The sequence below is a fragment of the Prunus persica genome, chromosome G1 (assembly GCF_000346465.2).
Source record: "Prunus persica cultivar Lovell chromosome G1, Prunus_persica_NCBIv2, whole genome shotgun sequence".
In the NCBI taxonomy this organism is placed as follows: domain Eukaryota; kingdom Viridiplantae; phylum Streptophyta; class Magnoliopsida; order Rosales; family Rosaceae; genus Prunus; species Prunus persica.
The window spans coordinates 23,449,984-23,461,126 of record NC_034009.1 but is presented as its reverse complement, the minus strand read 5'-3'; the positions used below and the strand labels follow the sequence as shown (position 1 = coordinate 23,461,126).

General features: G+C 36.5%; 1 protein-coding gene across 1 annotated transcript; it reads left to right on the top strand.

Annotated features, from left to right (window-relative positions):
* On the top strand, positions 5,507 to 10,632 carry LOC18788495 (pyruvate dehydrogenase E1 component subunit beta-1, mitochondrial). The gene is made up of 16 exons (XM_007223214.2): positions 5,507 to 5,700; positions 5,890 to 5,966; positions 6,075 to 6,149; positions 6,354 to 6,434; positions 6,528 to 6,554; positions 6,675 to 6,737; positions 6,915 to 7,001; positions 7,721 to 7,846; positions 7,979 to 8,112; positions 8,206 to 8,278; positions 8,400 to 8,465; positions 9,388 to 9,426; positions 9,506 to 9,630; positions 9,715 to 9,829; positions 10,031 to 10,136; positions 10,279 to 10,632. Exons 2-15 carry the CDS (start codon positions 5,916 to 5,918, stop codon positions 10,097 to 10,099), a joined length of 1,131 nt encoding a protein of 376 aa, XP_007223276.1. The 5' UTR covers positions 5,507 to 5,700; positions 5,890 to 5,915; the 3' UTR covers positions 10,100 to 10,136; positions 10,279 to 10,632.

Sequence of the window (11,143 nt, the reverse complement as noted above, 5' to 3'; positions counted from 1 at the left end):
GATGCTCTTAGTAATGATTCTTTTTTCATTCCTAAGCCTCAAGCTCCGAATATTACTTCTAGGGATTATAGAGTTGTTGATCAAGATATGGAAACTTAGGATTTTAGGGATTTTGAGAGTTTACAGTTAGATTCTGAAGGTGGTGAAACATTGATTGATGACGTGTTTGCTTTTTTTGCAGAGGATGGTAAGGCTCAAGATCTCAATTTTTAGGGCCTTTATCTGTCATTTATGATTAGTCTTTTTTGACATTTCCTAATATTTTCCTTCCATTATGATGATTGGTTGTTGGAATATTAGAGGGGCCAGTAATAAGAGATCCTCGGTTGCTATGCAAGATCTTAAATATAGACATAAGTTTGATATGTTGGTTATTTTGGAGCCTAGAATTAGCTCCAGTAGAGCTAGTAAAGTCATTTCTCAACTTGGTTTCCCTAAAGCTGAAATTTCTGACGTCGTAGGCTTCTCTGGTGGTATATGGTTGCTTTGGGATAATGCTAAATTCAAATTGAGAGTAATTCATTGTATGGATCAAGCTATTTCTTGGATTTTCACTGTTGTTTATGGGCACCCTTGCCCTACTAGGAGATCTTATCTCTGGAAAACTTTATCTATTATTGATGCTTCTTGAAATCTACATTGGGTTGTGTGTGAGGATTTTAATGATATATTATTTGAAGATGAAAATTTTGGAAAATTATCCGGTAAAAGTAGAGGTTTCAAGGAATGGTTTGATCATCATGGGCTCATTTATTTAAGGTTTTGGGACCCAAATTTACTTGGGTTAATAAAAGGGTTAGTGGTGATTTTGTGATGAAGGGCTATTTGTAACAAGGAGTGAAGGGTTTTATTTCCAGAAGCTTTTGTAAGGTAGAGAGGATGTTCTGATCATAGTCCTCTTTTGATTGGTCTTTTTTTTTTTTTTTATAAGATTCCTTCATCTGAGCTTAAGCCTTTTAGATTTGAGGTAATGTGGCTTAAACATTGTTTATTTTCTGAGTTCATTAAAACATAGTGGAGGAATTTGGAAGGCTTAGTTTCTAATAAATTGGTCATATTTTTCAAAAGAATAAGAGAATTCTTGCTAGACTTCAAGGTATTCAATGGTCTCTTTGTAAGGGTTACTCCTTTTTTTTATAATTAATCTTGAGAAGCAGTTACAACATGAGTTTGAGAATTTATTGGATAAGGAGGATGTGTTTTGGAAACAAAAATCTAGATTTCTTGGTTGCAGAGTGAGGATAGAAATACCAAGTTCTTTCACATTATTACTCTTGTTAGAAGAATAAGGAATATAATTGAAAAGCTAAAATGAGGTGACTAGAAAGGAGGTGCATGATGCTCTTTTTTCGATTAGTCCTTACAAGGCTCCTGGCCTCGATGACTATTATGCATCTTTTTTTTTTTTTCCATAATTGTTGGTCTATTTGTAAAAAAGATATTGAAGTTTTGGTGTTTAAGTGTTTTTTTAGTGGTTCCGTTCTAGAGTTTTTGAATAGTACTCTTATTATTCTGGTTTCTAAAATCACTAATCCTCAGAGTATGCTGCAGTTCCATCCAATTAGTCTATGTAACATGTTATACAAAGTTGATTCTAATATCATTGTTGGAAGGCTCGGATCCTTTATGAGTAAGCTTGTTAGCCCCAACCAAGTTAGTTTTGTTCTTGGAAGACAAATTTCATATAATATTTTCATTGCTCAAGAGGTTATGTATAGATTTCACAGAGCTAGAGGTAAAAACTGGGTATATAGCTTGGAAAATTTACCTCTCTAAGGTTTATGATAGTTTGAAATGGTCTTTCATTGAGCAAACTCTCACAGAAATTGGTATTGGAAAAATTTCTCTTCAACTTATTATGAGTTGTGTTAAGAATGTCTCATACAAAATCATTATGAATGGGGAGCGTGTTGAGAGTTTCAAAGCTCAAAGAGGTGTTAGACAAGGTGACCCTTTATCCCCTTACCTCTTTGTTTTATGTATGGAAAAAACTTAGCCACATCATTGTTGCTGGGGTGTTAAAGAAGGATTAGAAAGCTGTTAGTGCAGCGAGGTCTGGTCCTTTAAATTGGTATATTTTCTTTGTGGATGATTGGTGAGGCTTCTACTCAGCAAGCTATGGTGATGAAGAATTCTCTTGATAAGTTTTTTGAGCTTTCCGAACAGCTAGTTAATTTTGAGAAATCTTTGTTGTACATATATGCAAATACTAAATATGAGCTTGTTGATCAAATTGAGTAGATTTATGGAGTTACCAAATTTGCTAATATGGGGAAATATCTTGGAGTCCCTCTTGTTCAAGGGAGGGTTACTAAGGCTACATAAAGGGAGGTTCTTGTTAAAGTTTAGGCTAAACTTTCTTCTTGGAAAAGTCTACTGCTTTCTATGGATGAAAGAATTACTTTAATCCAGTATGTTGCTTCTTCTATTCATCTCTATACCATGTAGACTTCTAAGCTTCCTCAAGCTCTTTGTAAAGAGCTTGACAAGTCTTCTAAAAGATTTCTTTGGGGAAGTAGTGGGAACCATCATAAAACTTATTTAGTCAAATGGGATATAGTTTGTTTGCCTAAACATTTGGGAGGTTTGGGTATTAAAAAGGCTTCTCTTATGAATCAAGCTATGTTATCTAAAGCTAGTTGGAGAATTGTTGCTGGGGACTCTAGATTTTAGGCTGTTATGCTAAGGAAAAAGTACTTAAGGGGTAGTTGTTGCTTGGATGCTTATGATGATAATTGTACTTTGGCTTACAACATTGGAAAGGGTTGATGTTTGGAGCTGACATTTTGAATAATGGTACGAAGTGAAGAGTCGAAGATGGTACTAGAGTCAAATTCAGGACTGATATATAGATTGGTGTGTTCCTTTGGTGGATACTAACTTTCCCTTGTTTGATTAGTTTGACATCACTGAAACTGCGTCTAATTATTTTTCTAGGATTGGTTGGAATATTGAGAAGCTCTTGCAAGCTCTTCTTCCTCAAGCTGTTAAGAAGATCATTAATATTCATGTTGATTTTGAAGGGAATTTACCTTTTACTTGTATCTGGGGACCCACTTCAAATGGAATTTTTTCTTGTGAAGTATGCCTATGAGCTATCTACTGGTTTTAATGAAGTCACTGGTTCCTCTTGGAATTTCATTTGGAAATTGAAGATCCCTCCTCGTGTGACAGTGTTCATTTGGCTCCTTACTCAAAAGAAGATCTTAACTAATGTGCAAAGAGTAAGAAGACATCTTTCTAGGGACCGTTCTTATTCTATATGTCATTATCATGAGGAGTCATTGCAGCATCTTTTTACTACCTGCCCTCATATGCTTGTGCTTTGGAGATCCTTACATTTACCTGAAGGTTTGATCAATTTCTATTTCTCTAATTTTGATAGTTGATTGAAGGATAATTTGTGTTATAATGCTGGGCATATAGGGAATTTAAAGTGGTGTAATATTTTTTTATGTTGCTTGCTTGTTCATTTAGAAGTGGGGGTGCTGTTCTATCTTTGAACCTCATTTTCAAACGTCTTCTTATCCTAAACAGACTATTGTCGAGTATCTTCTTGAGTGGGATAAGGCCAATTACCTTTTAAAGAAGGCTACGATTCAATCTCAGATTTCTCTTGCTTGTCAGCCTCCTTCTTGTGGCTTCTTTAAGGTTGAAGCTTGGGTAATCTCCAAGGGTATAGGAAAACGAAATAGGCAGAATTGTACTATGTAGACTGATGTGGCATGTTGCCTACCTATTTACCTCATGAAAAAAGTTGATCACTCCAAGGGACTAGGCAATGCCCGTGTACAAATCATTACTATATTATTTATTTTAATCTTTCACCTTTACTGTTATATTTTATAGAAAGTAGATGAGAGAGTGGAGATGATATTTTATTATAAAAAGTAAGTAGGGTCCAATATACCTCTTCACTTTGAAGTAGGCAATATTGCCTTGTTGGGGGAGAGAGTGAATATTTTGCCTACTCATTTGCCTCTTCCGTTAAAGCATGAAAATGCTGATGTGGTAAGGCAAATATGGTTTGTCTACTCTTTTGTGTGAGATAATTGTTAATTCTGATTTTGCTCATCTTGTTGATATGATTAATGTATATCTCATCCTATGTTTGTGTTGTTAACCAAATGTAGAGAGCTTTTGGAAAGCCAATGGAATTGCAACATTCTTCGTGTCTATAGGGAGACCAAATTTTGCTGGATTTTCTAGCTAAGATGGGTCATCATAAGGATTTGGATTATCATGAGCTTTTTTCTCCTGAGCAGCTAAAGGCTATTTTTTATGATGATAAGAATGTCCTCTTGATGCATAGATTTGTTTATGTGTAGTTTTTTTGGTTTGGACTTTGTCCCTATATTACCAAAAAAACAAATAAATTAAAGGGCCCCATTTTCATGATTTTATCTTATTTCTCATACGTCAACCTCAAGCGGGAATTAATTCTATTTTTCGAATGTGAGAATACCTCTTGATATTTGCTAAAAAAACCAACGAATCTAAATCACTACCTTATTTTCGAAGTCAAAAATGGACTTCTCTTGCCCCGTACAAGTTTTTGCACCAAAACAACACAAACCGCCATTAGGTGGAGTTGATAGTTGAAGGCTAAAGCAGACTGGACCCCAAAACATCGAATACCTTTCCTCCACTTTGGTTGGCTACAAAAAACAAACCCGTTGATTTGATTCAATTTTATATCAACAAACAAACATTGCCTCGTTTGTGGTAGTTGGGTGCACGTTGTCCACTAATCCGCCCCCCACCGGAGCACTGCCTGCCTACCTACCTTCCTTTTTCTTTATCTGCGAAGGACCTAACCTACCCTCTCTGTGCTATTTATCAAAATTAATTAATTTATCTTTTAATTGACATTAATCATTTTTTAATTATCTCTTGTCGTTAACGATCTTTCAAACTACACCTTGTGCTTTCTGCGGCTGTCCACGCCTCCAAGCGTTTTGGTTATTGACCGCCAACCAGGGACTTCCCCCCTAATTACGACTTTACCTTTTTATTTTGCTGTCATTATTTAATAATGAAAGTCAAATAATAAGTGTACAAAAAACTATATTTTTTATTTACACTTATTTTAAGAGCATTTTGCTTTTTAAAAATAAAATAAAATAAAAGCAATAGTGGTAAATGGAGTTTCTCACACGAAAAATGCTGGACTTATCATATTTTTTATACCACATTATGTATTATCTCTTTAATAGAAGTGAACCCTATTGTATTAGTGTACTCTACCTCTACTAAAGAGATAATACAAAATATGATATAAAAATATAATAAGCCTAACATCACCCTTCTCACACATCCTATTAAAGTGTTATGAAGTTGGAACTACCACTCATCTGCAAGCATTTTTTTCATTGACAAGACTGTTGATAGCATTTTGCTTTTTTTTAATTTTTTTCCATTTGTTGTTAAAAAAATGTATGTGGTCTGGTCGCGGGTCCATCATCGTAATATTACATTTTCCCGAAGCCGCAGAACTTGGTGGAAGTTCCAAATTAAAAAAATGATAAAAAGGGAAAATGAAATAAATAATAAAAGGTCGAAAGAACGGAGAGAAAACAAAATACAGAATTATTAAAACGGAAGGTAATTGAAGAAAGAGCGGTGGCTGCTGTTTCCCTTCACGCTCATTTTTACACATCTCGTCGCCGATCCGATCCCCACTCCAAACCCGCCAACAAGGTTCGTCTCTCTCCCAAATCCCTAGGCCCTCTGATTTATTTCCCTATCAATTTTGATCTGATCTTTTGTTTCCTTATGTCCAGTAATCGTTTTGTTCTTCCACATATGCTCAGTGCTTTCACTGAAAATTTCAGTTCCTAAATAGTTTTTTTTTTTTTCTTTCTGTTTATTTATTTATTTGGTGGTCAGTTTGATTTTGAGGAAAAGAGGCAACGATGTTGGGGATTTTAAGGCAAAAAGTGGGAGCTGGAAGCTCATCTGCTATGGTACACCCTAATATTTCTGCAATTCTTTATTGTGGTTTTGATTATGGAAGACACTTCATTGCTTTACCCTTAATATGATTTGTTTTCCCAATATTTGTGATGGTTCAGATTTTGGGGCAGTCCATGCAGAGGATCCGCCCCACCACATCGGCATTGAGAGCTTTTTCATCTTCCGCAAAAGAGGTAAAGTTAGTTTTCGGATTCGACTTGCTCGTATTGTTCTTTCTGGCGTCTACTTAAAAACCTGTATTAGACTCCCAATTTTACTGTCCTGCTTGTTCACATAACTTTTGGGCATTAGTTTTTATTTGTACCTATGCTCAGTGGCATGTCTTCACTTTCCAGAGGCACTTAATATTTTAATGCAAATGAAAATTATGCACACAGATGACAGTGAGGGATGCTTTAAACTCTGCACTCGATGAGGAAATGTCTGCAGACCCGAAAGTGTTCTTGATGGGTGAAGAGGTGAGGATACATGGATAGGTTGTACTATTTTTTACTTAGAAGCCAACAGAATTTGTTTTCGTAAGCTTGATCGTTGTTCTTTATGTTATGCAGGTTGGGGAATACCAAGGTGCTTACAAGGTTAGAATTATTTACTGAAGAAATACATTTGAATTCTACTTTTTTCCTTCCTTTTCCATTACTATCCCATGTGAACTTACACATCTCTGACAGTTGGCCTTTATGCTCCATTGTATATAGATATCCAAAGGACTTCTCGACAAGTATGGCCCTGACAGAGTTCTTGATACCCCCATCACGGAGGTAATTCCTGTTACTTGACAAGCCATGCAAATTCTCTTTTGTTTACTTCTGTGGTTCTGTAAAATCATTAATTTCTTCCATTTTCTTTATTTCGCTCCTAGACTTCATGTTATGTTGGCCCTGCATGTTTATTTACATTAGTGAAAGTAGCTGACTTATCTCATTTAATGTGTACAGGCTGGGTTCACTGGGATTGGAGTTGGTGCTGCTTACTATGGTTTGAAACCTGTTGTAGAGTTTATGACCTTTAACTTCTCAATGCAGGTTGGAGGATTTTTCTTTGGTTATAAACTTCTGACATTTTTGTACTTGAGTTTAATGTTATATGGTTGATGTCTTGACACTGAAGGTTGTTTTGGATAGTCTGAAACTATTGCCATCTAGAATGCTGACATGGGCAATTATTGAATTTGTTCATATTATAATTGTAGCAAATCTTGTCATGGTCTTGTTCTATAGAAAATCCAGATACCTTCCATTCAAGGAGAAGTGTTCTTGATTTATTTCACCATGAAATGGATTCAAGTTTTTCACTAATGAAATTTTGTGCTTTCATGCTGCTGCCCTGTAGCCCTTGGTAGGCTGAGTTGGTGTAACGATATGCCTTTTTAACCTCTAATCGTTTACTTAAGATTTTATTGTATAGAGTTAAGAATTGAACATTTTTGGAGTTCTTTAAGTGGTGCTGGAAGGATTAGATGTTATATTAAACAAAGGTCCCTCTTGATTGAGAGAGAGAGAGGGGGAGAGAGAGAGATTGAGAGGTTTCCCTAGAGGATTTCAGATGTTTCGCCTTCTAAGACTGTTAAGTTGAAAAGGATGAGAACTTTGAAATCTTTTGTTTGGCTGCATTATATCTATTTACTTACAGGTATTTTACAGTCTTGTTCTTATCAGCCTGCATTTAGTCCTATTTATCATTCTTTAGAGGATTATGTATTTTCTGTTGTTATTGTGAATCTCAGTTAGGGCTTTTGTTGCAGGCAATTGACCACATCATCAATTCTGCAGCAAAATCAAATTATATGTCTGCAGGCCAAATAAATGTCCCCATTGTTTTCAGAGGACCAAACGGTGCTGCTGCTGGTGTTGGTGCCCAGCACTCTCAAGTAATGTTCTTCAAGCCATTTATTTTACATCTCTCGGCTACTTTGTTACATAGCCATCTTTCATATGTTACCATTTAGTTAGTGTGAATTGCGAATGAATTTTGACAATTAATGGTAAGCGTTTTGATCTAGTGTTATGCAGCATGGTATGCTGCCGTCCCTGGGTTGAAAGTTTTGAGCCCTTACTCATCTGAAGATGCTCGTGGGCTCCTAAAAGCTGCCATTAGGGACCCTGATCCTGTTGTTTTCCTTGAGAATGAGTTGCTGTAAGTAATTCACTGCAGATTGTCATGTTTATGTTGTTTGTTTTCTTGTCAAACATTATGGGTTTGATGTTTCGCTGTAATTTTCTGTTTCAGATATGGTGAGTCATTTCCTGTTTCAGCTGAAGTTCTTGATTCCAGTTTTTGCCTTCCAATAGGGAAAGCTAAGGTGATCACTGAGCTAATGGAAATGCATCTGAAAGATGCTTGTTGCTTGCACTCTTAATTCCACGTTTTTTTGTTCTCTATCAATGATGATTGCCTTCTAATCGTAATATAATTAAACTCAGATTGAGAAAGAAGGAAAGGATGTCACTATTACAGCTTTTTCAAAAATGGTCGGCTATGCTCTGCAGGTTTGTTTACTTTACCTCCTTCTGCTGCCTGGATGTGGTGCATGTAATAATAGGGTGTAATTTTTGCTATTAAGTTAGATCATAGTTACTTGGTAAGGGAACGAGAGACTACGTGTATAGCAGGTTAACTAAATTAAATATGTAATCTAAAATTAAGAAAGAACTTTAATTAAGGGAAGTTTATTTCATTGGAAAAATATAAGGGGAGTAATTTAATTTATTATTTATTTAATGATAAAATTAGTTGGAAGTTCAGAGGGTCTTTGAAAGACCCGTGCCTTCATTTCCAACAGGTGCCTCTTTGGAACACCCCCTTCCTTTATTAAATTGAAGGACCCAATGCCGTCCTCCCCTGTGCTACACTTATGACCCAATTTCAAAGCTCCCATCACTCTCTCCCTCCATTGCTCTTTCTCTCCATTGCGCTCTCTCTCTCTCTCTCTCTCTCTCCATCCCTGTCTTCACATCTCTCCCAGTACTGGTTCTCCTTAACAAACGTGGTTCGTTGAATATATTGATCCAGGTGGGGGGTGGGGGGAGAGCAAATTGGGTAAGTATGAGTTAGAGCTGGATTGACGTGACAGATGCTTAATAAGTGGTACTTAATAATTTAGAGGAATTTGAAATGGAACTTGCATGAAACTTTATCATAGCTTTGACAAGAAGCGCCTGGTTGCTGCCGTGAAATTCTGTTGCCTTTATAATTGTTCAACATTCCATTAGTGGTTTGCCTGCCGATTTGTTAACACATTTCTTTTATTTTATGTCTGCATAAGAGAGAATATAGAAAGTGTATTTTATAGGCACTTCTATTAATTCTTGCTTATATAGTCTTTGGTTTGCAGCCAGACTCTCTCTCTCCTCCCCCCTCCCTCTCCTTTCCTCCCTTACATTTGTGATTTAATTCTGTTGGTTTTTTCAGGCGGCTGAGATACTCGCTAAGGAAGGAATCAGTGCTGAGGTAAATTTATATTGGTAACAACACAATCTTGTTCGTACTCTAGCAATAGAGACATTATTGACTATTTGTTTTATTACAGGTCATAAATTTGCGGTCAATTCGTCCTCTGGACAGGAACACCATCAATGCTTCAGTCAGGAAAACCAACAGGCTGGTAACAGTTGAAGAAGGGTTTCCTCAGCATGGTGTTGGTGCTGAAATCTGGTCTGTCTCTTTACACTCATGTATGTTCCCTGCTGAGTGATTTTCAGACACTTTTTATACTTAACACTGTGTACTTCTTAACAGCACATCTGTTGTTGAGGATAGCTTTGGCTATCTTGATGCACCGGTTGAGAGAATTGCTGGGGCTGATGTTCCGATGCCTTATGCTGCTAATTTGGAGAGATTGGCTGTTCCTCAGGTGAGTTCCCTTCCGATTTTTATGGTTTGGTATCAATTATCAGTGTACTGTGTATTTCCACTGTTGGCACTGAATTATGGTTGCACTGCCTTATAGATGGTCAATAGGTGCAATAGTTATTTAGTTGTTGGCTCTTTGCCATTAATTGGGCTGTGGGCTAGGCTGCATTGCCATTTACATCTTGGTTAACTGCTTTTACAGGTAGAAGACATTGTTCGTGCGGCAAAGAGAGCGTGCTACAGATCGGCGTCATTGGCTGCAAGTGCTTAATTTTACTACTCGAATGCAGAAATTTCTCCCAATCAAGGTTAGTTGAAGGGTTCTTTCATGGTTCATGGAATGATTTGGTGCTACAGATCTGTATGTACCAACATTCTTTAATCAAAGTTTTAGGTTATTCTATGGTTCATTATTCTTTATGTCTGAATAATTCTTTAATTTTCTTTCAGGAGATATAGAGATTGTACATTATTTCTCCTCATCCTGTGGGGAGGAACTGCTTGTCAAATAACTGGTAGATCATCCTGTGCGGGGAGGAGCTGCTTGTGTAATAACTCGGGAGAACATTGACAAGAGCGAGGAATTTTTTTTTGACTCTGTTTTGTCCTTGATATTTGTGGCTGTCAACATTAAACTGATCGCATTTTGGAAGCCATTTTCAGGGTTTTGTACTTGAATTTCTAAACCACACCATCTTATTCCAGAAATGTTAATGGTGCTGCTTCAGTGTTTATCTTCCAATGGCATTTGTATTGGCTACCTTTTGTTAATCATTCATTATTGATGTACTTTTCTGAGGCTTATGTTCGTTAGAACCAAAGCAAAATAAGTGAGAAAAAATATTAGAAAGGAGAAAAAGTAATTTGAATTTCAAAATGATACGCATGTTCTAGTTATATGTTCGTTTTGAGTTTGCAGGGTACAAACCGATTGAGCAAATATCAGAAGCTAGTTTTGTCGACTTTCCTAGTGTGCTTTGTGTTTTATCGAGGAAATATGAATCACAAGGTCAATTGGCTCCATAATGAAATTAGTGAGTTAATCAACTCAATCCTAAACACCAAATGTGTCGTTTTTAAATCCTTTTTAACTTAGAGTAAATGCTCTGAACCACTTGAGCTACAAAACGAGCCTTAAGAATAGTGTTTAAACATTAACAACTCTCTTAGCTTCTTCTAATGTTAGGGGGCAAAACTATAGTTGCGGTTCATTGGCTTGTCCTTTCTTTATTGAATTTGACAGATACCTTGGTCTCAAAGCTTGACTAATTTATGAATGCTTAAGTGTTGGTCAGCCCATTGGTTGGGGCAAGGC

What these genes read in the sequence shown, in the direction of transcription:
- LOC18788495 (XM_007223214.2), top strand. Translation starts at nt 5,916, where the DNA reads ATGTTGGGGATTTTAAGGCAAAAAGTGGGAGCTGGAAGCTCATCTGCT. An exon ending in TTTCATCTTCCGCAAAAGAG is followed by an intron (nt 6,150 to 6,353) that starts GTAAAGTTAGTT and finishes TTATGCACACAG; the next exon opens with ATGACAGTGAGGGATGCTTT. An exon ending in TTCCTTGAGAATGAGTTGCT is followed by an intron (nt 8,113 to 8,205) that starts GTAAGTAATTCA and finishes TTTCTGTTTCAG; the next exon opens with ATATGGTGAGTCATTTCCTG.